The sequence below is a fragment of the Ipomoea nil genome, unplaced genomic scaffold (assembly GCF_001879475.1).
Source record: "Ipomoea nil cultivar Tokyo-kokei standard unplaced genomic scaffold, Asagao_1.1 scaffold1026, whole genome shotgun sequence".
In the NCBI taxonomy this organism is placed as follows: Eukaryota; Viridiplantae; Streptophyta; class Magnoliopsida; order Solanales; family Convolvulaceae; genus Ipomoea; species Ipomoea nil.
This window is the reverse complement of record NW_017617454.1, coordinates 900,601-925,314: the sequence shown is the minus strand read 5'-3', so window position 1 is coordinate 925,314 and position 24,714 is coordinate 900,601. Positions and strand designations below refer to the sequence as shown.

The 24,714-nt window shown below is 36.4% G+C and overlaps 4 protein-coding genes across 6 annotated transcripts; 3 read left to right on the top strand and 1 right to left on the bottom strand.

Moving 5' to 3' along the window:
• The first annotated feature begins 2,081 nt into the window (after positions 1–2,081).
• On the top strand, positions 2,082–6,881 carry LOC109180533 (NAP1-related protein 2-like). 2 transcript variants are annotated; one of them, XM_019330162.1, is made up of 10 exons: positions 2,082–2,388; positions 4,441–4,563; positions 4,665–4,715; positions 4,947–5,018; positions 5,127–5,240; positions 5,339–5,403; positions 5,864–5,924; positions 6,065–6,121; positions 6,209–6,253; positions 6,526–6,881. In XM_019330162.1, exons 1-10 carry the CDS (start codon positions 2,260–2,262, stop codon positions 6,571–6,573), a joined length of 765 nt encoding a protein of 254 aa, XP_019185707.1. In that variant the 5' UTR covers positions 2,082–2,259; the 3' UTR covers positions 6,574–6,881. The 2 variants fall into 2 exon arrangements, with proteins under 2 accessions (XP_019185707.1, XP_019185706.1); XM_019330161.1 differs by having other exon boundaries at positions 5,861–5,924.
• Positions 6,882–7,000: 119 nt separating this feature from the next.
• On the bottom strand, positions 7,001–10,580 carry LOC109180532 (cullin-3A-like). The gene is made up of 2 exons (XM_019330160.1): positions 10,083–10,580; positions 7,001–9,201 (listed from the first exon to the last, which is right to left on the bottom strand). The coding sequence occupies exons 1-2, from the start codon at positions 10,241–10,243 to the stop codon at positions 7,161–7,163; spliced, it is 2,202 nt and encodes a 733-aa protein (XP_019185705.1). The 5' UTR covers positions 10,244–10,580; the 3' UTR covers positions 7,001–7,160.
• Positions 10,581–15,281: 4,701 nt separating this feature from the next.
• On the top strand, positions 15,282–17,308 carry LOC109180265 (transcription factor bHLH47-like). 2 transcript variants are annotated; one of them, XM_019329756.1, is made up of 5 exons: positions 15,282–15,476; positions 15,651–15,742; positions 15,985–16,139; positions 16,254–16,381; positions 16,751–17,308. In XM_019329756.1, the coding sequence occupies exons 2-5, from the start codon at positions 15,687–15,689 to the stop codon at positions 17,120–17,122; spliced, it is 711 nt and encodes a 236-aa protein (XP_019185301.1). In that variant the 5' UTR covers positions 15,282–15,476; positions 15,651–15,686; the 3' UTR covers positions 17,123–17,308. The 2 variants fall into 2 exon arrangements, with proteins under 2 accessions (XP_019185301.1, XP_019185300.1); XM_019329755.1 differs by having other exon boundaries at positions 16,251–16,381.
• Positions 17,309–19,326: 2,018 nt separating this feature from the next.
• On the top strand, positions 19,327–20,389 carry LOC109180220. The gene is made up of 3 exons (XM_019329708.1): positions 19,327–19,434; positions 19,526–19,978; positions 20,064–20,389. Exons 1-3 carry the CDS (start codon positions 19,327–19,329, stop codon positions 20,166–20,168), a joined length of 666 nt encoding a protein of 221 aa, XP_019185253.1. The 3' UTR covers positions 20,169–20,389.
• The last annotated feature ends 4,325 nt before the right edge of the window (positions 20,390–24,714 follow it).

The following is a 24,714-nucleotide window of genomic DNA, read 5'->3' as shown; positions in this document are numbered from 1 at the left end:
GACAAACTTGCTTATAAATCAAAAAGTTTATTATCGAAATGGTCTCTCGACTATTGTGAAATTACCAATTTGGTCCTCGACCATTTTTCGTGCACAATTAAGTCATCGACTTTGAAAATATTAACTAATTTGGTCCTCCGTTTATTTTGCCGTTAAAAATCCGTTAACTCGGGGCTAAATTGGTAATTTTGCTATAGTCAAGGGACCATTTCGGTCATCACATGCACCATTCTTGCTGAAAGTTAATTACTGAAATGGTTACTTGACTATAGCAAAATTACCAATTTGGTCCCGATTTAATGGATGTCTAACGACAAAACAAACAGAGGATTAAAATGGTTAACATTTTCAAAGTCGAGGACTTAATTGGACACGAAAAATTATCAAGGATCAAATTGGTAATTTCGTAATAGTCGAGGGGCTATTTCGATAATAAACTCTAAATCAAAGGATCATAATTTAATATTTAAAATAATTGAGGGACCAAAGTGTAATTTTTTTGGAAAGGACAAATGTGGTTTTTTGTAAACCCCTTAAAATCAAGGTTGGGAACGGGGAGTCCATGGTAGCTTAGTTGGTATGATTAATTAATTATAAGGTGATCACGTTTGGGCCTGCACTAATAGTTTAATTGATTTTTAAGTGGTAAATCTACTCCAAGAACGTATGGTCGAATTCTAATAGTTGTAGTGTGGAAGTTCACCATTACGTATAGGTTTGCTCATTGTGAGCACCTAAGGAATCACTATTTTATCATTCTACAATTTTGTATGGCGAGGGTGTGGGCCTTTTGGGGAGGAGTTTTTTTTTTTTTTTTTTTTTTTTTTTTTTTTTTTTTGTCAAGGTGAACTATTTTGTTACTTAATTATCACATTAGTTGTAGACATCAAATTTTCATTTACGACGTAAATAAATCTCAATTTCAACATAAACATAACAAATTTGTTGATATATTGTTGACAAACAATAATGAAGGAAAAAGAAGAAAAAACGTTATGCATAATTGATAAAATATTCCTCTTTGAAATTGATTTAAACAAATATTTATTTCCTTTACACAAGTAAAAAAATTATATTTATTTGCTAGGTAATCATAAAATTTTAAATCTGATTTTTCATTTATTGTGATTATTTGTCAGACTATAACACATTTTAATATCTAAAATAATTGAGGGGCCAAAATATGATTTTTTTATTTTTGGCACAAGTGTCAAATAGATCCCTCTATTACTGCGAAGTGCTTAATTCTCACCACGAACTAAATTAAGTGTCAAATAGGCCTATCTACCAGTTAAATTTGTTCAATTGACATTTTTACAGGTTGCTAGCAGGTTGCCTATCTAATTATTAAAAATAAATAAATAAATAGAATAAAAAATTAAAAAAATATATAATAACCCAATCGAACCTTCAGATCTCTCCAAAAAAAAAATATAATAACCCAATATATATAATTTGCGTATCCAAAGTTCCATATAGTTTAACCTCAATTGAAACGGAAGAAGATTACTAAATACTAACCCAATCGAACCTTCAGATCTCTCAAATTCCTGTTTCAGTTCTTGAATTCGCCGCTTTCTTAGCAAACCAAAACTTGAGAGATTAAGCAAGAGCAGCAAATTTATTATTGCACAGCACAAAACATAACAAAAATGCCAAACCCTTATAGATCAATTAAACTACGCTTTCACTGAATTTTCCAATTCTCTGACAAATCAATCTTCAGTTACAGAGCCAAAGACATAATGCATACAAACAATTGAACCAACCTAAGCAAATGTGAAAGGGCAGACGGCGGTGGCTGATATTCTATTTTTCTTTTTAATTTTTATTCTATTTATTTATTTATTTATTTTTAATAATTAGATAGGCAACCTGCTAGTAACCTGTAAAAAATGCTAATTGAACAAACTTAACTGGTAGATAGACCTATTTGACACTTAATTTAGTTCATAGTGAGAATTGAACACTTCAAAGTAGTAGATGAATCTATTTGATACTTGTGCCTTTATTTTTTATTTTTCCTTTTAAAAGTTTTAAAAAACCCTTAAAATCAAGGTTGGGAACAGAGGGGTCGTGGATTGAAAGATTGTTAAAAACGTAGTCCGTAAAACACAACACCGTCTTGGCAAGTTTCCTTCGCACACGCTCTTGCCGTTGCACACTCTCTGCGTGTTTCACTCTCTTCCTCCTGCTCCTCCTCTTCCATTCTACGCTAGGGTTTAATCAACCCCTCACGTCTACTAGGGTTTAGCGAACATGGTGGCTGACCGCGGCAAGAAATCGAAGGTCGCCGATGTTGCTCCCGAGGAAGATTCCCGTCATATTGACCAGGACCTTATTCTCTCAATTGAAAAGCTCCAAGAGGTTCAGGATGAGCTCGAAAAGGTTCTCTTCTCACCGCTCTATAGGTTTCCGTTTATATTCATCTCTTTCCGCTCGTATCACCTGCAATTTGGTATCATTTGTACTGGTGAATTTCTGTCTTCAATTCTCCCTGTTAAATTTGTTAACGTAGAGGCTATACCTTACTACCTTAGTAATGATTCCTTAGGGATCGGGCATTGCAGCCTGAAAGAATGTAGCAACAGTGAAGATCGGGTGCAACAGTGAGAAAAGTCTTAAGTCATTTCTTGATTTTTGCATGCTTAGCCAACGATAACGACTATAATAAGGGGAGGAAATTATTTGGTTCATCATGTACGCCATCTAGAACATTATAATTATCTCTTAGTGTATATAGTCCAATATTGGTTCACCATGTACTTGTTATAGAAATTATTTGGTTCGTCAAGTTGTCCTTCTAAGAGTGTATATAGTGCATAACCAGTTTATTAGAATGTTGAGTGAAATCTATTGTTATGATATCTTGAGTGCTAAACACTTGTTACCTGTGTGATGGTTGTGGCCAATTTTGTGATCATATCTTGTGGCTATTCTTGTGCTTCCAAGGGGTAAGTATTTTATCTAGACCATGTATGCTTAACAGCTTAAGCCTAGCAATGGTTGTGAGGGTAGGAAAGGAAATGGGGATTGGGGATATTAGTACTAGTATGCTTGTGTGCACGAATGCATAAATGCATATGCTCCTGATATAAAAAATTATATATCCAAATTTATCCTTGTTTAATGTATTTGCTACTTTGTTGGTTCATTAGTTGGCCAATATCCTAGCTTTTCTTGCTGTATCTGTCAGCTGAATGGGCTGAGGTAAGCTGTAGTTTGGCGTTAGTGCTATTTCCTTTCACTTAAAAAATTAAATATAGAGTAAACATTTTATGTTTCTTTGTATATTTACATTAAAACCTTCTAAAATCCAAGTACATAGCCAACCATTTGCCAATTAGGACGGTTCCTATTCATACAAGCCAAAAGTTTTGGCCTAGTAATAAATGCAGTGAGAGACTTACACTATGTCTGATTTTTATAGGATCTTTAGCTCCATGTGCTACTGCTACCATCTTAATTGTGTCTGATCTATATAGTATACTTAGTTCCATATGCTATTGCTGACTTCCTAATTATGTCTGGTATTTATAGGATCCTTAGTTCCATATGCTATTGCTAATGTCTTAATGAGGCACTTTTCCAAGGGAAGGGAAACACCTTGTGTCCTTGTTGGTTAGAAGCTCCTTTCGATGTGTGTATCTACATTCCCTATCCTTTTCTGCTTAGTTAGTCTTATAATCTAATTACAGAAATAAAACTACTCACTCAAGACACATGTTGAAACCACACTTAGACTTTGATGGCTGAGGCTATCGTGTTTGAATTTTTTTAGACTCTAACAGATAAGTGGATAACAATGACTAAGAATTTGATTCACATACTGATTTTAAACAGATCTGGGGCTTGATTCATACAGATTTGCCAGACTTGATTACTAAGAAGTTTTCACCTATAAATTGAGATTTGAGACCATTTACTCTTATATGCAAGCTTGACTGATCTAGTTCATGTGATTACATTTCAAGTATTATTCTTGACATTTACATATCACTTCTTAACTAAAGTTTTATGTGCTATACTTTGTCATCATGTGGGATTAATGCATGATTAAATTCTTATTGTTTGCAAAACCTTAATTATTTTGGTTAATTTCTGAATGTGAAGCCAGATGCATTTCCAGGTTTGTGGTAGTCATCGTTTTCTATGATCTGTTTGACTTACCAGATATACCTATTTCAATTCATGTATCTTAAGGACATTAACAAATGTATCATATATCTCTAAGTAGATGAAGTATACGAGTAATTGGGATTTGGGATCATGGGGTTCATGCAATAAGTGGCTTAGTGCATATGGCATACATCAAGTTGGATGGATTGGACTATACACATTAAGTTTGCATATTGCTCTCTTAGTTTAACTATCTCAATTAATTTACCTATTTGCATGTGTAATTTAATTTGTTTTTCAATCTTGACTGGCGCTATGTAGGTGAATGAACAAGCCAGTGATGAGGTATTGGAAGTTGAACAGAAGTATAATGAGATAAGAAGGCCTGTTTATGATAAACGAAATGAAGTAATCAAATCCATTCCTGACTTTTGGTTGACTGCTGTGAGTCCAGACCATTCTATTTTGCTTTCAAATGGTATATTAATGGGTCAACATTGAATTGAGGGATCTGATTATTCTCCTCTGCTCTATTCTCTATGCAGTTCCTGAGTCACCCTGCACTTGGTGATCTTTTGAGTGAGGAAGACCAGAAGGTTTGCTGTTTGCATAACTACTGGAAATCTTAACTTTTTAGATCTTGATCTTCTGAATTGAGATGTTCCATCCATTTTATAGATCATGGCTTGTTATGAATTTGTGTGCCCTGTTTTTGTGGTTTTGATTGCTCTAATAAGATCTTGTTATGTGTGGATAGTGTTGCCTCTTCTTCACATCATAAGCCAGACTTCGAAGTAATACTGTCATTTTCTTCTTCCCTGACCCAGATCTTCAAGTATTTTGATTCTCTAAATGTGGAGGATTTCAAGGATGTGACCTCTGGTTACTCCATAACATTTGTAAGTTGCTTATAGAATGCACTAGCTCTCTATGAAGGTGAATTCTAGATATTCATAAATAATTTTATTGAGTTCTTAACTTTCAATTGCCTTGACAAAAATTTCCAGAACTTCAAGCCAAACCCCTATTTTGAAGATGCAAAACTTGTTAAGACTTATACCTTCCTGGAGGAAGGAACAACACAGATAACTGGTACAGACATTAAGTGGAAGGAAGGCATGGTAATGATTACAGCTGTACAATTTGTTCTCTGTTAGAAACTCTCTTTTTGATGTAAAAATATTCTCTTTGATATAAATTGAACATTTCTAAATGGAAGGGCATTGCTAATGGAGGTGGTGATCATGAGAAGAAAGGAAACAAACGCCCACCATCTGAAGAGAGGTACCTGTCACTCAAATTTCTTGCAAATTATAACTGATCATAAATGCTAGAGATGAATAGTCCAGTTTGAAATATGTGACTGTTTCAGATGCACCTGAAACATTAGAAAGAACAATTTATACCAAAGGATTTTTTATGTGAATTTATTTACCATTTCTTGTATCAACTTAGTTGTTAATCACACAAGATCTTGAACCTATTTTCTGAACTGGTAGTCAAAATTTGAGGACCAATGAGATGTGTCGTAACTGTAAGAGTAGTGTTGGCAATGAATTCTAAACAAAAACTGCTGTGCATGCAAGTTATAAATAGTGTTATGCATATGTTAGCCCTGGTATTGACGTTTGACATGACTTGGAAGTATAAGATGGAGCTGTTTCCCTAATTCTTCCGCATAGAGATAGTTCAGGTCTATTGTTCTAGAGATTCATTATATTTTGTGTGACTTTTGCTTATGCAGCTTTTTTACTTGGTTCACTGAAACACAACAGAAAGATATTGCTGAGGGGTTCACTGATGAGGTAAATTCCATATCTGAAGCCATTTTCATATATGGTTCCATTTATTCAGATCTTTCTACTTAATGAAGATGTTGAACTGATAAAGAACCCTGAGATCTTTAATGATTTGTAAGTAATGCATTTTACAACTTGACTGGCAGGTGGCAGACATCATTAAGGAGGACCTATGGCCCAATCCTTTAAAATATTTTAATAATGTAAGCCTTAACTCTTCTGCATCCACTTTTCAATTATTCTCCACCTGTTTATTTGAGCTAAGAGGAACTATGTAAATGTTGTTGTAGGAAGCTGACGAAGAAGATTCTGACGGAGATGAGGATGATGATGAGGTAAGTAAAGATGAGATAGAAAACCTTGAGTCTTCGTAGTTGATTGTACTTGACTGCAGTTACTCTAGTGTAGGAATAAGGGGAGAGTGGAGGATAGAAATTAGTCTGGATTGACTAATATTCACTATGAGTGGATTTTTAAAAACCATATCCTTTGTCAATTCTGATATGCCAATCATGGCTCATAAAGCTATCATTACAATATTTTAGGGCCTGAACGTTTTTTTTTTTTTTGGGGAGTTTCTTTTAACACCTTGATCATTGTGGAGCAGGGGAAGGATGGAGAGGATGGGGATGAAGAAGAAGACGATGAAGACTGAGTTGAATCATCTCCTGCCACTTACGGTCCCCATTGCACACGTTTATTGCAATGTTGAAACCATGATTATCATTTATTGCATACTCATTGGAAGTTTCAACCTTGTCTCGAATTATTAGCAGCTATCTGTCTTGTAGCTAGGAAGATTAATACCTATGGTGATATATAAAGTGGTTCCTGTATCCCATGTCTTGTGTCGCATCCTGGACATGCGATGCTTATTCATTTTGATGTTTATGTCTTTAAGTCTTATAGGTCGCATTGTTGTCAGTCTATTCATTTTGTGAAAGGTGACCAGTTTGTGCGTTTACCCAACCTCATAAATAGCTAGCGCAACCTTATCAAACCAGCTCCTTTGAATACTCTTCCCATCGTCTTATATGTTTAATATGTGAAATTACTAAAAAATTGTTAGTTCCGTAATTGATATGTGAATAAAATTAGGCCTGACCTAAGATATGTACAAAAAACATAAATTGAATCAAATGTCAGTCAGGAAAGAAAAGATTTAAGAACACATTTAACATACAATTCTAGCACTAGGGGACCCAGGGACCTATGAAGGAACACAGTTGCAGAGTTCCTTTATCAAGCCAGGTATCGATACAGCTTCCTATCTGTTTTATCTCTTTCCAAGAATTCCCGTTCTATCAGAGACTCAATTCGTTTCTTTATAACAACAGGATTTGGCAAGAAGCGAGATTGTAGCTGCTTTGTCACTTCAGTTACGATATTGTTATGATCAAGCACCCTCCGCGACTTCATGATTCTCACTATTGCTGCCTCAATCTGGGGTTTTCTATCCTCTTCTACTCTTTGTCGAGTCTCTTGTTTCTCTGGCTCGGACTCCTTTTGTGCGACAACAGTACCTATCTTTACCTTGTAGAACTTGCTCGTGAATTTGTCATTGAAGAAAAAGGCATCGTCTTCAGTGATGTCCTTGCTCATGGGATCTTTCCGCAAAATATTCTTTCCCTTGACACACGCTAGAGATTGCAGGCACCTCTTTAAATCTGCGGCAGGGATTTCTGTAGCCTGGACTATGTCTTTATAACTCAACCCATCAGCATTATTGAAGAGCATAAGGATGCACATTTGATATGTGGAAACATTAAACTCGTGCTTCTGGCCCTTCCCAAATGTTGCCTTCAAATCAGCTGTGCCCATATTTGTCTGCCAGGTCAACCTCCTCCCTGTATGAGTTCCAAGGTAGTATGTCTTGAACTTTTCACACACAACAAGAATTTCAAGAGGAAGATTGCACGGGGAAACAGATTGTGTTGGCCAGGACCCAGTTGTAAGGATCTGGACCGTTAGAGTAGGACCATCAGCTATTTCAGCTCCCATAGAAGCATGAAAGTCCTGCATTGTATCCTGTGAAGTCCTCATGTCATTAAACATTCCTTCCAGCTTTGATGTGAATTGGTACCCACATTCTGTTTTGAGCTTAACTATCAAACTTCTCTCTGCGTCATCAGAGACAGTCTTTCCTGAAAGTAGCCTCTTAGCAAGGTGCTGTTTGTAGTACTTCTCAAAAACATCTTTGTCCTGAAGGTGGCGGAAAAGCATCATCACTTTATCCAATACAATCTCTACATCCTCCTCGCTGACCCCTTTCAACCCTTTCCGAAGCTTGTCATCCACAAAGAGAGAGATAAACTCTGGAGTTCTTGGATTCAAATTAATAAAATACTCGAATGAAGAATTTAGAGCATTCTGGAATGTTTTGTCATTGTTAAATGCCTTGTTTATAATATTGTCATGTTTATCCTTCTCATCCAAAAGCCTTTGTACAAAGTCTACAGGATCCTTCAACTTTTCTGGATCAGTAACAAGCTGCTTACCAACTTCTCTGATGTGAGAAGTCATGACATCTTTAATTAGTGAGGGTCCATTTGGTACTCTTCGAAACAAGTTGTACATCCTTCCCAAATCATCATACTTATCATCTAAAATCATATTCACCAAGCCTGAGTTTTCCATGTGAACTAATCTGTACATATGACTTTCAATCATCTCCTTTTCCACCACTTTAGTTATGTTAGCTTCACTTCTTACATCCAAATAATGGGAAACTCTTTCGATCTCTTCATTAAGGCGTTTCTCAGCTTTCCTTAGATAATCCCCACAATCACAGGACTCAATGAATTGCTGAGACTCAACACGATAAAAATCACCTGAAACCTCAAGCAAAGGCTTCTCAAAGTCTTCTTGGTAAACAAAAGAACCCAAATCCATCAGCATTTTTATTACATTCCTCATCAAGCCCCGATTTATCACTTCACCATTCCGCTCTTGTTGCACGAGTTCAAGAAGCGTATCCTGAAGCCTTGCTTGGATTTTGCTAGAGTGGATAACATTTTCTCTCCACAAATTCAGGCCAAGCTCATGAACTGGTGTTTTGTGTGTACTTGGAATGAAAGTTCTATCCATGTACATTAGTATGTCTCGGATCATTTGCAATGCCTTGTTATGATCTCTCCATTTCCGGTTCAGCTCTTCCAAGAATAAACCTCCCTGTGCTGTCTCTATCAACTTGGCAATTTCTCTCAAATGTGATGTCATAGTTGACACGAGTCCAGAGTAGAGCTTCTCTCCAAATTTATGTAGGACCATATTGTATGCATTCCTGAACATAATTATAAAAACAACAGAGCAGGATAATGGATAAGAAACCATGCCAACATCAGATGATCAAGAAGTTCAATGAAAATCTGTGCCATGAAATATGGGTAAGTTAGAAGGTAAAACTATCCCGGCACTAGGCAGTAAACTGTCATCTTTGAAGATTCAAAAGATTTAAAAACTAAGCACATTAGAGTCACAAAACCAACCATCCACAACACAATAAAAATAAAATGATTGTCTTAACTTTAGTACAAAAGGGGTAAAAAAATATATTGTATATCTCAATACAACGATTCTATCATATTATTGGGCAAACAAACCGTCAAAAATTCAGTCTTTGTTGCTTAAGTCATGCAAAACGAAGTCAGCAAGGCATGGGCAAAGGCGATCAGATAAAAGAGCAGCCAATACACAAAATCCTAAGACACAAGGTTGTAATCAAGTATAATGCCCAGATTTCAAATACTTAGGTTCACGTATCGAATTCTATATGCCTTGTTGACATGGAGAAGTTCTTGCAGATAGAATTCATCACTCATCAGGCATTAGACATATGACTGAAACAAACCAGTCTGGATTCTGCATCAGCCAAAACATTTATATCTAATATCTTCACATACCGAATATAATTTATTATTCAAATTCCAACTTGCCTGTAATCTGCCTAAACTAAGGTATAATGCAAATGAAATTCAAAGTATAGTACTTTATACCAACAAATGGAGGAAGAATTCAACAACACAAGAGTTCAAGTAGTCGAAGCTGAAGACTACTTACTAGTTCACGTTTCATACATCAACCACAGTATGAAATCAGCTTAATAACAAGTGATAGACAAATGAATACGGAGTAAATGAATTCAAAGCATAAGCTGAATCGAACCTATAAAGCTCTTCGAAGCTGAGACCACTAGCGTTATGGTTGTAAATCTCATGAATCGCATGTTCGAGGATCTTCCAAGTTTTCTCTGCATATTTCGGATCAACCACGACCCGATGCTTATACGCCTCTATCTGGATGTTTCTCTTCTTCGGCGCACTCATTTCCTCAGCTCAAACTCACCGCCGCGTCGAAATTGAGCTCCCAAGTCCCAACTCCGGACCTATACGCCGCCGGAAACCAGATTATAATTCAACCTCCACCGCCGGAGTCCTGAATTTCGCTGTAAGATTTCTGTCCGCTTAGGGCTTTTCTGCAACCCGTGAAGCTGAATTAGGGCTTGGAATATTCCTTCACTCGGCGTAGAGAAAGCAGAAGCTGTTTGCTTAAAGGTTTGATTCAGAGTTTCTTCTACGTAGCTCTCACCGAATTGCAGCTTCTCTTTCCCTTATATTTTCTCAATCTCTTTCATTTTCTGTCACTGGTTTTTCCTGTCCGCCAAAACGCAATTTACATCATGGACCAGGGTTCGAGTTATATTGTGGATTTGTGGACCCCGTACCAAAATACATAATTTTAAATCTGATTTAGTTAGAAAATTTATTATATTCAATAAATATAGAACTTCACAACTTAAAGATACAAAAATTCATAATATTAAGGCTATCCTTATCCCAAAAATTTCTCTCACTTTTTAAAATGGGTCCCATTTCCACATCATCAATTTTGTATATAATAAAATAATATTAAAAGAAATAATAAAAATAAAAAAGACATAAAAAGTTGTGCAGTTGTCCTTTTGCAGCTTTTTCTTTCATTAGCAAATTCTCTCTCCTATTTCTATTTTAGCAATTCTCTCTCCAATTTCAATACACATCAGTATCAAAAAAGAATAAAAAAATGTATTCTCTCTCTTCCATGTCATTTAGAAAGGGGTAAAATTTATGGGATGGGGTTAGCCTAAGACACGACTATTATGGCCCGTTTGGTTCACGGAATAGGCCGGGAATGGCATAGCATTCCCAGTAATAAGCCTATTCCGTTGTTTGGTAACCATTTATATTACCAGGAATAATATTCCTGGTAATAGCCTATTACCTCAAATAAGGTAATAGCTATTAGGGCCCCCTTGGTATTAGCCTATTACTGAACGTTCAGGAATAGATTTTAGAATCTATTTCCTTTTTTACCCCTTTCTTTAACCTAATTTTATTATCCTATATATAAATTTATCCTATTTCACCACCGTCATCGCCGCCACCACCATCGCCGCCGCCGCCACCACCACCATCGCCACAACCGTCACCGCCCCAACCACTGCCACTGCCACCACCACCACTACCACTGCCACCACCACCATCACCACCACCGCCACCACCATCGCCGCCGCCGCCACCACCACCACCGCCACCAGAACCACCACCTAGCAGCACCACCGCCACCACCACCACCACCACCGCCGCCCCCACCACCACTGCCACAACCATCATCGTCAACCGTCACCGTCACCACCACCACTGTCGCCCCCACAACTGCCACCGCCACCGCCACCACCACCACTACCACCCCAGCACCACCACTACCGCCACCGCCACCACCACCACCACTACCACCACCGCCGTCGTCCACACCACTGCCACCGCCACTACCACCACCGCCACCGCCACCAGAACCACCACCCAGCAGCACCACCGCCACCACCACCACCACTACCATCACCACCGCCACCACCACCACCACCACCACCACCACCACCATCGCCACCATCACATATTTTTATAAGGGTATTTATGCCTTTTAAAGCATATTTCATTTCTATTCCTTAAATCAACCAAACACTGTAATATAATTCCTAAAGTCTATTCCTTCCGCGAACCAAACAATAGAATACAATTCATATTCTATTCCTTGCCTATTCCATTCCTTATGGAATAGCATTCCTATTACCTCAAAATTCATTCTGTGAACCAAACGTGCTGTTAATTTATTTCATATACAGAATTCATATACAATTTCATAACACAATATACAAAAACTGACAACATAAGATACATATACATGCACCAAAGTCCACAGTACACTGTTGATCTATGGTATAAGGATTGTTCGCCAAACGATACCCACGACCAACTACAATAGCGTGTTATTGTACGCCACGTACATATCAAGGCCCACAAATTATACTATCAATCAAGATGTAATGTGAGTTATGAGTAGATATTTATTTTTAATATATTGAAAGTTTAATTGTAATTTACTAAAAATTTATTTTTAAGTAAATTCATTATATAGAAAATGAACCTTTAAAATATAATATCCAATGTATTAATAATAAATTTTTAATATATTAAAAATAAATTTTATATCAATTATTCACCTTACGAAGTGGACCATGGTCTATGGTCGACCTCATATCGAGGGTTGTGATTGATCCAACAGCCCATACGGATATTGAGGCCCAGATGAAGTTTTGCAGCCCAATCCCACTAAAAATCAGCCCAGAATGCCTTAGTCCTGTAAACAAATTCAATGCATATCAGCCCAATAACTAGAACAGTTGGTTGTAGTAAATTATAATGTCGACCATGATAAATGTTACGGAGTACTTTTTAGTATATTGTATGTTCATTTATTGTAGATTTAAGGTTTATTATTTAGTATTGTATCAAATAATGAACTTGAGTATACAAAAAAAATAAATATTCAATATATTAAAAATGAATATTCAATATACTAAAAATATAGGTTCATTTTTAATACATCGAATGTTTATTTTTTGAACTATAGTTCATAGTATAATGATTGTTGTGAACCAATCGTTATGCGTTGGACCCGTGTCCAGCATGCTTGCTAGACACGGGTAACAGTGCCGTTAGGCACTGTTATCTCCTTTTTCTTCTTTTTTTTTTTTAAAATTTCAGAGCGCTTCATTGTAAGAGTATATATATTCATAATTTTATTACTATATGTTAATAACTATACATTCATAACTCCATCACTGTACGTTCATAACTCTATAACAGTACATTCATAACTCCATAACTGTACATTCATAACTCCATAACTGTACATTCATAACTCCATAATTGTACATTCATAATTTTCGAAGCTCTATGTTCACAATTTTAGAGCTCTATGTTCATAATTTTATCACTATATGTTCATAATTGTAAGTTCATAATGTTAGAGCTCTTTGTTCATAATTTGATCAATAACTGTACATTCATAATTCCATACTGTAGATTCATAATCTCATAACTGTAGATTCATAACTCTATAACTGTACATTCATAACTCCATAACTGTACATTCATAATCTTCGAAGCTCTATATTCACAATTTTAAAGCTCCATGGTCATAATTTTATCACTATATATGTTCATAATTGTAAGTTCATAATGTTAGAGCTCTGTGTTCATAATTTCATAATTTCATAACTGTATATTCATAACGGCATAACTGTACATTCATAACGGCATAACTGTACATTCATAATCCAAAAAAAAAAAATTAACGCCATTAACGTCAAAACGCGCGCGAATTTTTTTTTTTTTTTTTAACTAAATGACGCGTTTTTTTTAAAAAAACGATGTCGTTTTGGGCCCGTGTCCACAATTCAATGTGGACACGGGTCCAGGGCATAATTTGCCGTTGTGAACCCGACCTCATATCGATGATTGTGATTGATCCAAGAACCCACAAGGATATGCAGGCCCAGAGGAAGTTTTGCAGCCCAAGCCCATTCATAATCAGCCCAAAGGCCTTAGTCCTGTAAACGAATTCAATGCATATCAGCCCAATAACTAGAACGGGCAAATTATGCTGTGCAACCGTGTGTACCATGTTCTAAAGTGTAGATTCATAATTTATATACTATAGATTCATAATTATTGAACTTTATATTCACAATTACAAAACTCTATGTTCATAATTTTCAATGTTCATATTCCCAATTCTTGAACTTTGTATTCACAAATCACTGAACTATATGTTCATAATTTGATAACTACACAGTTTAGAAATTATTAAGGAAAAATGGTCAAATAGGCTATCGAACTACACAAGGAAATGCAATTAAGCCACTGAACTCAAAAAGAATGCAATTGGGCTACTGAACTCAAAAAGAATGCAATTGGGCCACTGAATAGCGTAAAATGTTGCAATTCGACCAAAAATGACCTTTTTACTTGTTAACTTGCTGATGTGGAGGTTATCACTTAAAAATAATAATTTTTTTTTATTTTATTATAATAATTTAAAATAGCAAAAATTTATATATAAAAAAAAAAACAGGTTTGCCGCCGGAGACGAAGAACCAATCTTCGTCTCCGGCAGCCTGGTCTTCGTCTCCGACCGGGGACGAAGAGCTCTTCCTGGCCGGAGATTCTTCGTCTCCATGCCGGAAACGAACCTCTTCGTCTCCGGTAACCTGGAGACGAAGGGACCTCTTCGTGTCCCTTCGTCTCCAGGCTGCCGGAGACGAAGAGTTCGTCTTCGGCATGGAGACGAAGAACCTTCGAAGAACCTTCTTCGTCTCCAGGCTGATTCTTCGTCTCCGGCACCGGAGACGAAGACTTAAAATCCGTTTTTTTTTTTTTTTTTTAAATTTAGTTTTGTTATTTTAAATTATTAAAATAAAATTAAAAAATATTATTTTAATATGGTAACCTACTCATTAGGTAAACAAGTCATTTGGCTTAATTGTAACATTTTGTGTTGTTGAGGGACCCAATTGCATTTTTTTTGAGTTCAATGGCCTGATTGCATTTTTGTGTGTAGTTCGATGACCTATTTGATCCTTATTCCAATTATTAATATACAGTATAGAAATTATGAATATATAGTATATAAATTATAGATTAAATTCTGTGTGCACTTTGCATGGTGTACACGGTTGCACAGCATAACTCTCCCTAGAACAGTTACTAGTCAATAGTTATTGCATGGACAGTGGATCACGATCCAAAAGCGATGGCATTTCACGTTAAAAAAAAAAAAAATTCACTCGACCCACAACAACATATATTTTATAATTCATAATATATATTATTTTAACTCATAAAATACATTATCTTAATCAAACAATTTTATTATTCTAATACATTAAATTTTATGACGTCATTTTAGACCGTGGTCTCACATGTAAACATCGGACCACAATACACAATAATTTGCCGTTACTAGTCGTTTCGGCTTGCTCACGGCACGTGACGGCCTCAAATGGTGGAATCTAATGCCTGAAAGAATCGGGTGCTCGCCACACGCCGCCGCGTGGTTCGGGCACTCCGCCCTCTCATGGCTTTCTGTCCGTCTGCATTAATAATTATGGATAAGGCATATAAAAATGGTAGCAAACACCTCTGCCAGCTTTCCTCCGTCGTCTCCCAATCTCGCCAGGTATGTGGTCACAATGCCACCTGAATATACCGCTTGCACAAACTGAATCAAACTGTTTTGATCCATATCGCCTTTTGAATTGCGAGTTTCCGGTCCTTAATAGGATCAATATCAAACAAGTTCATTTTGATTCTAAGCGTAGTCTGAAATTTCTGAGATTGTTAATATTATTAGGTTTTGGAATCTGGTTGATTGGCGTATACTCAGAGAATGGCTAGTGAAGCTTCTACTCCTGTTAACGATTGCGCTGTTCATGTTTTCAGCAGGTTAGTCTAGCTATTTCTATTCTTCATCATTTCCTTCTGGACTAAAATTGCAAAATGTACTATGAATTTCATGTTCATGAAAATTGGCATAATTGTGCAATGGAGTTTTTTTTTTTTTTTTTTTTTTTTTTTTTTTTTTTTGAGTGAATGTTTTACTCCTATTATTGATAACTGTGATTTGTTATACTCAATCTTCCACTTTTGATGATAATTTGCTGGTGGGTAATCTGTTTATGGTTCAGCTCCAGAAAAAGAAAACATGATAAAGCTCCTAGAAACCACGAGGCTGAGAGGGAGCCAAGCAATAAAGTTCCTAGAAAAATCCACAAGGCCGAGAGGGAGAAACAGAAGCGTGATAATATGAATGTGCTATTTGCAGAGCTAGCCAACGTTTTGGGTATTCCTCCACCTTCTTCTTTCTTATGCCAAGTATAGAACTTTGCTGCAACTTGATATTCTTTGTTCGGCATACTAATTGTACATTTGCACTTATAACTTTGCCTTTTAGCAGATCCATCTCATCAGAATTATGGAAAGGCTTGCATATTAAAAGAAACGATGCGGTTAGTGAGGGAACTAATTGTGCAGGTTGATAATCTCAGAAAGGAGAACGTTGCTCTTAATTCAGAATCTCATTACGTAAGGACATCACTTCTTTATTGAAGAAAGTACTCTGTTTACTGAACTAGAATGGCCTTTTTTCACTAGCTCACTCAACACAGAATCATGGCTTGCAAGTTGCAATTGTATAAGCTATACATATATGCATTTCTGCTTTCTTTATAAGTGGTACATATCATGATATCAAGCCTGATTTTAGCGTAGAAAACTATGGTAGTTTTCCTGTGGATATCAATGTCATCACCTATTGATCTTTTGAAGTGGTGTATTAGTGTATATATGGTTGAAATAAATCTAGATTTCGCTTAATTATTCTTCTGTTTTTGGACTTACATATCATGGTACATTGTACCTGTTTGCTCATTTCTGCTAATGCTATATGAACAGATGATTGTTGAGAAGGATGAGCTTAAAGAAGAAAAAATTGCGTTGGAAGTCCAGATTGAGAACCTGCTGACTAAAATAAACGAAACAATTCGTTCCCAAACTACCAACATTACTTCTCCGCCACAGCTGACAGAGGACCATCTTAGAACAAGTATACATGATTATGCATCATCCTCAGCTGCAGCTACCGGGCCCGTTTTGGTTGTGCCATTACACAATGACCTTCAAATGTACAGCACGGCTGACAACCCCGAGGCTTTGCAGAACCTCCCACCCAGTGTGAGTAGACCTCGCCCTCGATACCCATCACCCTCGGATTCATGGCCATCTCGTGTGCTCAACGTGGCATCAAGCACAACAGAGGATTCTTAGGTAATTCAGTATTAGAATTTAGGACCAGACTGTTGCATGAGCTATTACCATCATCACAGTGACCCTGCAATGCACTCCATGTGTAGTTGATTGTTCGTCTCAGGAATGTCTAATTGCTCAACTTATTAGTGTAAATGTGGTTATCGTTCTTGATTTCTTTCGGTTTTAATTGGGTTGCTTTCTTTATTGGCTGTGCCGTTGTGTTTCCTGGACATTTGGGGCAATATTGCACCCTCTTAAGTCAAATAGGCCACTCAACTGCATACCAAAGTGCAATTAGGTCAGTGCAAACCAAAGTGCAAGCCATCGAACGTAAAAACAATGCAATTAGATCCTTGAACAACACAAAATCATGCAATCTTGCAAGGTGAACACGGTTCTACAACATTATTTGCCATCCACTAATGCCCAATTTCAATCCAAGTTTATTCGATCCAACTCAACTTTAAACACTAAACTTATTGTTACAAACCAATATCAAATTTGGACCGTATTTACTATTTGGAAAATACTTGGTGTACTCCCATTTTATACTTCCAACTTGTACTCTTTCTCACATGGTCTTGATGTAGACACTTTTTTGTGGACCCACATGTTGAAAATAACCAATCTTGATTTGCCACCTCAGGAAGTACAAATGAGGGAGTAGAATTTGGGAGTCCATGTAGTAGAACTCTTACTATTTAGTGTTACTTTTATCGGATTTATATTACATATTTAAGCCATTTGGTAGATATCGCGAGCACGATGTTGCGTATTGGAAAAGGTTATACAAGTTAAGTACACTACATTATTTACAAAGCCGGGGCATCAGCCACGTGTTCAGTTATGATTTCATCATCGAACAGAAGATATGGGCAGTATATCTGAAAATTAGGCCGAAAGTTTGTAGATCCGGGGATTAAGTACCTGAAAAACGTGCCACCTGTTCCCGGACCAGTCTTGCAAGCCAAAACTCTGACGTGGCCAATTATCTCAGGCTGGTTAGCTGGTAGGTGACCCCATCTGCCACCTGGATTCCATAATTGTTTTCCGCCTGCCATGTGGACTCCATTATTCTTTGCTTAATTGTCTTGGCCGCCAACTGGCAGGTTTGACGTGGACACTCCGCCAATAACCCCTTTCCACGTACACTACGAATTGTCATTATTTTAGTTAAACACCACTAATCTGTCCTCCCCATTCTAAACGAAAAAAAAAAAAAAATCTATGGTCCACCTTCGCATTAAAAATCTACCATATGCTGACAAAGCAAAATTAATAATTGGCGAAATAATATATTATGTGATAACCTGCTGTTGGAGGATGAAAATAAAGAAGCAGAAAAGCTTAGTATAGGGAGATTATTGTCATTCCATATTGTCATTCCATATCCTTCCTTCTTTCGTTTGTAACCTGTCCATACATTCACCTTGTGTATATAAACCAACATGTAAAGCTATGCAGTTAACTTCAATATACAATCTTCTTCTTCTCCAATCTGCTCGCTTCTCAGATGTAGTCCATATTCCAACACCTGCATTGTAAGTAGTGCTTGCAGACTAATCACATCTGTCTATCTAGAAATTTAAGGTGATGATAACTGAAAAATAAGTAAAATAAACACTTGATAGTACATTTGCAGTCACAAATATCATATCAAATAATATGCGAAACAACATTAGAACCACATGTATCATAAAAATCTACGAAACACTGCAAGTATGAATAATAAGACACAGTTGTTCGAAACTCATCTCGTATGGAAAAATCAATATGGCCAGCATTTTGCCCATTAATTGGATCGGTTCGGTGCGAATGAATCTGGGTATGATACGGGGTTAAAAGTGTCTCCTACCGTTAGAGTCAGCTCAGGACACCTCATGGCCTAGAAAAAAAAAAAAAGAAGAATAATAAGACATGTTGCTTTGGGTACTTGAAGTTTCAGTAGATTTTATTATATATTTAGTTAAAAACTTATTATTAAAATTACATTATGAATTGAGAAATTAAATTTATATACCTTTTTTAACATACAATATTTCATAGCCTCACTTCACTAATCACTGTACTAATCCAGATCTAATTAAGTTGAATTGCATCCGTAAAATTTGATTTGGGAGAGAAAAATCTGGCTTAGAATTGTCTAACGTACGTGGCAGTGGTTAATCTTGATTTAGATGAGAAAAGATCCAAGTTAAAACGGTTTTGAGAAAGAATAGGGAATGAGTGAGGTGACGTGTCGTGAAATAAATGATTCCCGACAGAGTTTCCAAGTGGAAACGGCAACTAACGGTCCCACGTTGCCAAATCACCACATGTCTTACATCAGCGTACACGTGACCCTCCACGAGGAGCGTCTCATCAACTCCACGCATTCAAAACTCTCCTTTAAATCCGGCCACCAAGGACCTAGAGGCCTAGACTAAAGCATTCTATTCTATTCTATTCTCATCAGCTCCGATCACTCTCCGGCGGCCAATATCTGGAGATTATTATGATGATGACGACGACGAGCGACGACGTTTGGGCCCCGCAGGAGAAGGGGAAGCTGAAGAGGATAGTTTCCGGCGGAGAGATGGATACGGATCAGGAGAGCGTGGGGTCGATGGAGGAGATAGAGTCGCCGCGCTCGGTGGCGGCGAAGGGGCGGAAATACGTCGAAGTGTACGTTCACAGCCAGATTCTGAGGATCAGAGCCGAGGATTCCCACATCGGAGAGGACACCGCCGAGATTTTCAGCGGTCTCAAAGACAAGGTCGTCTCCGCCGCCGGCCACGTCGCCTCCACCGTCGTCCTCATCCGCCCCGCCTCCCCTCTCGGCGCCGCCCACACCACAATCACAACCTAACCTGCTACCTTCTTCAATTCTTCAAGGTTATTAGTTTCTTCAATTCAATTCCATTTAATTTCATTTCCTCCTTAAATTATTAATTTAATTAAAAATGATTCTTAATCTCAGGTGCAAGGAGATTATTACAGTGACGATGATGATGACGACGGCATGCATGCATGGCGGCTGGATGGCCGGGTTCTGAAGCTCATAAAAATGAACGTTTTGACGTAGAGAGTTATTCCGGTATAAAAGATCTATGCGGGTCTGATGTACAGTACGAGGTTGTAAATATAGTGAAAAAAAAAACAAAAAAACAACCGTAGTTGTTAAAGATCGATGTCTGTGTCGGTGGATATATAAATCTTGAGTTCTGATTTTCCGACGAAAAGTAGGTAATGGAAAAGTGACCGGAGATAATAAAGTCGTTCGGCTTAAATACCTTTATATATGTACACTCTGAACTGAACTGAACTGAACTGATGATCCACTAAAGAAACACAACATTATACTCCAGTGATTTAATTTGGATAAGAAATATTAAAAAATTAAAAGCAATGTTGCAGAAGGGCTAGAGCTTAGAGTGCCTAGACGGTGCGCCGCCTAATAATCCGAGTATATCGTCTTCACTTTTTTCACTCATTAGATAGTTAATTAGTTGAGTATATGACTCTAAAAATATAGAAGATGAGCAGATAGGTAGGCAAAATAATCACTCGACCGAGTTAAGCGTCAACTCGATTGAGTTAGGTACTCAACTCGGTCGAGTTGGGACCTAGGGTGGTTAGTCGATCAGCCGACTAAAAGCCACCGAGTGAAATTAGCGCCTAGTCAACACCTAGACCAATTTTTACAATATTGATTTAAAACTAGGCACTAAAAAGGGTGATTGAGAGGAAAAGGAGTTTAATTTTTAGTATATAAAAAAAAAAAATTATCTATCTTGCATAGAGGTGTTAGCGAATAGAGCTTTAGGCAAACTACTCGCGTTCGTGTTCGGTAAGCGTTCGTTTGTTAAGGTAAACGAACATTAACAATCAAAATTTAGAACCCGGTTAATAAACAAACAGAGCTTGAACAGTTGTAAGCTCGTTTGCTAAGAGATCGTGAACAAGCTCGTTTGTGTTCGTTTACTAATGTTCATGAACAGGCTCGTTTATGTTCATGAACAAGTTCGTTTGTGTTCGTTTAATAATGTTCGTGAACATGTTCACAAACATATATATTATATTATATTATATTATATTAGTTATGTAGTTGTGCTGTTTGTTTGACTATTGTTCGTTAACAAACGAATGTTTTATAAATTATTACATAAGAACAAAGAACAATGTTTACTTAGTGCACATTTCAATTATGAATTTTTAATTTACGTAGTGTATATCTAACTACGGAATTTCTTCATAAAAAAAATTAAAAAAAAAAAAAGAAAAAAGAAAAAAAGAAGAAGATATGGACTGTCATACTAATGTAAAACACCAAACAGTCAAAGGGGCTTTTGGGTGTTGGGATCCTGTTCTGGAGTAAGTCTGGTCTAAGGATGTTTTTGGATCTGAAATGCATAGCCCAATGTCCCATGAGAATGGGCGTTATGGGCCTAAACAGCACAATAAATAAAAGTAGGCCTAATTACACCAACATGTAGAGCTGTTGAAACAGGCCGACGAGCCCGCCATATGATAGGGACAAACTAAAAAGTCCGTCAAAATACGGGCCTAAGGTAGGTCGTCCTGTCCCGCCTTAAGCCCGCGGGGGCCCGCCAAATTTTAAACAATTTAATTTTAAATAAAAATTAATATAAAAAATGTAATAAGTATATGCTAAAATAATTTAGATAGTTTAAACATATAACACAATAATAACTACGGAGTAATAAATAACCAAATACATAATGTGTATTTGGCCTTAATTATATATATACACTAATATTAGTAATATAAATTTTAATTATTATACATTTAGCCGGGCCCCGGCCCGTGGGTTAAGCGGAGGCGGGCTAGAAAGCCCACCAAAAAACGGGCTCAAAATATCAAAGCCTATCCTGCCCTTTTCGCAGGGCGAAGCGAACTAGCCCGGCGGGTTAAGCCCGTTCTGACGACTCTATTAACAGAGCAAATTATGTTGTGGACTCAAGTAAATTCGGATTATATTCACAATTTTTGAACTCTATATTCACAAAAGGAGTCACAGAGGTGACATCTGAGCACAAGGTATTTGGCTAGTCAAATTCTTCTTAAAAGGTCCTTAATAGCATGTATACGATATGGAAAATTGGCAATGCATATTCCTTGTTGTCTTGAATGACAAATTCTTTTAATCGTCATCACAGAGTTATTTTCTAATACCACTTATTTAAAACTGCGATTTCAATACAAGATTAAATCATGATAAATGGATCTAATTCTTTTTTAAAATCGCAAAAAGTTGCTTTCTCTTTTATCCCAATTAAAATATTACGGTGTGAAAAAATTAAGAATATTATAAAGATTAGGAGTATCTTGGATGGGCATCATCTACCTCGAGCCTTCCACGTTGTGGTCCATGGCCATACTGCCTTGAGGTTTTAGCTGTTACCAATGTATAGCCTATACTAATCTTGTTGTCACAATTATTATCGTAATCCTAAAATTATGATTATCATCATTATAAATGATGACTTATTAAATACACAATTATATATTGGAATTAGGAATTATGTTGACCGAGATTTTCACATTTTCAAGAAAAAAAAAAAAGAGTATAAAACATTTTAAGACAAACTCTATATTGCGATAATATAATATATAATTGTGTATTAATACTCAATATAATCAGGTATATCATGCATAACTGTACTTAACATTATCTCTAATTTAAATAAAAAGATAAATTTGCCTTGAAATTAAAATGGTCGTTGAATATGTGCAGTCGAACACGATTCATATACCAAAAAAAAATCACGATTTTGATTATTACCAAAATATTTTTTCACTTGTTAGGATCAAACATTTACCACTCGCCAGAAGCTATAGCTAGTAGTGAAGCGCGACTTATTTCCTTACGTATAGACCGCCATCACATTGTTCAAGACAGGCTAGGTGCTTGACTTAGCCCTTAGGAGCTTTACCGGCTTCCGCCCAACAATCTCCCAACCAACAGGTACTAGACATGGCCCATTTACCGGCCTTGGCCAACAATTCCCCATGCCAGCGTCAACCAATTTTAATTGTTATTACTAAGAATCGAATTCGTGAACTGGCTTTGATACTACTTACTAGGATCAAGTGCTTACCTCTCATATCAAAAATTGGTGTGAGTGATAAATGCTTAATCTTAACATCATTAAGCTCGTCACATGGGATCTTCTGAATATAGTTTATTTTTCATGTGTAACACTTTTCTAACTAAAGTCATATCCTTTAATTAATCACATATAATATATAGTAAGAGGTTTAATTAAAGGGCATTCGGCCAAAAGTATTAGCACATGCCTAGGAAGAAGTAGAAGTCTAGTAAATGTGATTAGGGAAGCTTAAACTAAGGTCTAAATCATTTCACCGATTGAAATGTCGCCAAAAGTGACAACACTACCACAACCATAGCCACTTCATTTTCAATAATAAATCCTTTTCGCTTACAAACAATAGCCTTTAATTTAATTTGTTTGTTAGCTAGCTAGCTAGTGTTGAGTAACAATAATCTTCATCATATGTGTACCTAATTCATCACTTTCAAACAAGTTAACTCAAATGAAAAAGACTTAAATCGTTGTAACAATATTATTGACAAAAATTCATTATGAATTTGATTATTGTTAATATACTTTTTGTTGAGTGTATCATACATGCATGGCTTTTTTTAGTATGGTCTATTTATCATTTGTGATTTGTGAATTATTACATGATAGTGAAGTTTACCCAATACTTATCATTGAGTATGTAGTGACTTCAGATTCTCCTCGTTACAATAAAAAGAGTTTGAACAACATTGTCCGCACGAGCTTAGTTCAATAGTTCAGTAGACACTATTTGATAATTGGGAGAAGAGAGCAAGGTTCTAATCTCGGTGATGACAGTTTGGGGATTATGCCCAAAGTGGGCAGATCCTTATGCTATCTTTAATAGCGATTGACGATTAAAGTAATTTAACCACTCACATTTTACTCCACCAGTACTACTTCAATCTTGTTATTCTCAAAACAAATCTCTGAATTAGTCTTCTTCAAAACTCTTTTAAAAAACTCAATAGCTTGAAACAATTGGTAAGCAGATTGTTAATGCAATTACAAGGTAATTAAGATGTTTGATTCTGCTTGTAAATGTACGTTATGTGAATCTGTATTAGTGTCATAGAGATAAAGATATTGGATGTGATATTAAAATAAAAAAGAGCATCTCCTAACAAAACAAATATAGTACATTTGTGTGTCAAATATTTAGCAGACCAAACCATTTCTTCCTTGTACCTTCATAGGACATATGTTGTCATTAAACAAGTTGAGTATAGTATACCTATCAATTCATTCACATGGTCATGATTCGTCAGCTAGATCATACAATACAATACTAAAGTTTAAGAAAATAATAATTAATATAATAATAACAATAACTTACAAACCTCCCAGTACGGGCTCAACTGAGAAAATGCTGACAATAATTAAACTCGTAATTTTCAAATACAATAATCATATTCTACCCACTTAATAACATCTTTCGAGCATACTAAACAATTGTTCAGTATATATGTAACATTACAATAAAAGACACTAATATCATCGAGAATCAAATTACTTAGCACCCGC

What these genes read in the sequence shown, in the direction of transcription:
- LOC109180533 (XM_019330161.1), top strand. Translation starts at nt 2,260, where the DNA reads ATGGTGGCTGACCGCGGCAAGAAATCGAAGGTCGCCGATGTTGCTCCC. An exon ending in TGAGTGAGGAAGACCAGAAG is followed by an intron (nt 4,716 to 4,946) that starts GTTTGCTGTTTG and finishes TCCCTGACCCAG; the next exon opens with ATCTTCAAGTATTTTGATTC. An exon ending in GAGATGAGGATGATGATGAG is followed by an intron (nt 6,254 to 6,525) that starts GTAAGTAAAGAT and finishes ATTGTGGAGCAG; the next exon opens with GGGAAGGATGGAGAGGATGG.
- LOC109180532 (XM_019330160.1), bottom strand. Translation starts at nt 10,243, where the DNA reads ATGAGTGCGCCGAAGAAGAGAAACATCCAGATAGAGGCGTATAAGCAT. An exon ending in AGCTTCGAAGAGCTTTATAG is followed by an intron (nt 9,202 to 10,082) that starts GTTCGATTCAGC and finishes AATTATGTTCAG; the next exon opens with GAATGCATACAATATGGTCC.
- LOC109180265 (XM_019329755.1), top strand. Translation starts at nt 15,687, where the DNA reads ATGGCTAGTGAAGCTTCTACTCCTGTTAACGATTGCGCTGTTCATGTT. An exon ending in AGAGCTAGCCAACGTTTTGG is followed by an intron (nt 16,140 to 16,250) that starts GTATTCCTCCAC and finishes TTTGCCTTTTAG; the next exon opens with CAGATCCATCTCATCAGAAT. An exon ending in TTAATTCAGAATCTCATTAC is followed by an intron (nt 16,382 to 16,750) that starts GTAAGGACATCA and finishes CTATATGAACAG; the next exon opens with ATGATTGTTGAGAAGGATGA.
- LOC109180220 (XM_019329708.1), top strand. Translation starts at nt 19,327, where the DNA reads ATGAGTGAGGTGACGTGTCGTGAAATAAATGATTCCCGACAGAGTTTC. An exon ending in ACCACATGTCTTACATCAGC is followed by an intron (nt 19,435 to 19,525) that starts GTACACGTGACC and finishes CTAGAGGCCTAG; the next exon opens with ACTAAAGCATTCTATTCTAT. An exon ending in ACCTTCTTCAATTCTTCAAG is followed by an intron (nt 19,979 to 20,063) that starts GTTATTAGTTTC and finishes TCTTAATCTCAG; the next exon opens with GTGCAAGGAGATTATTACAG.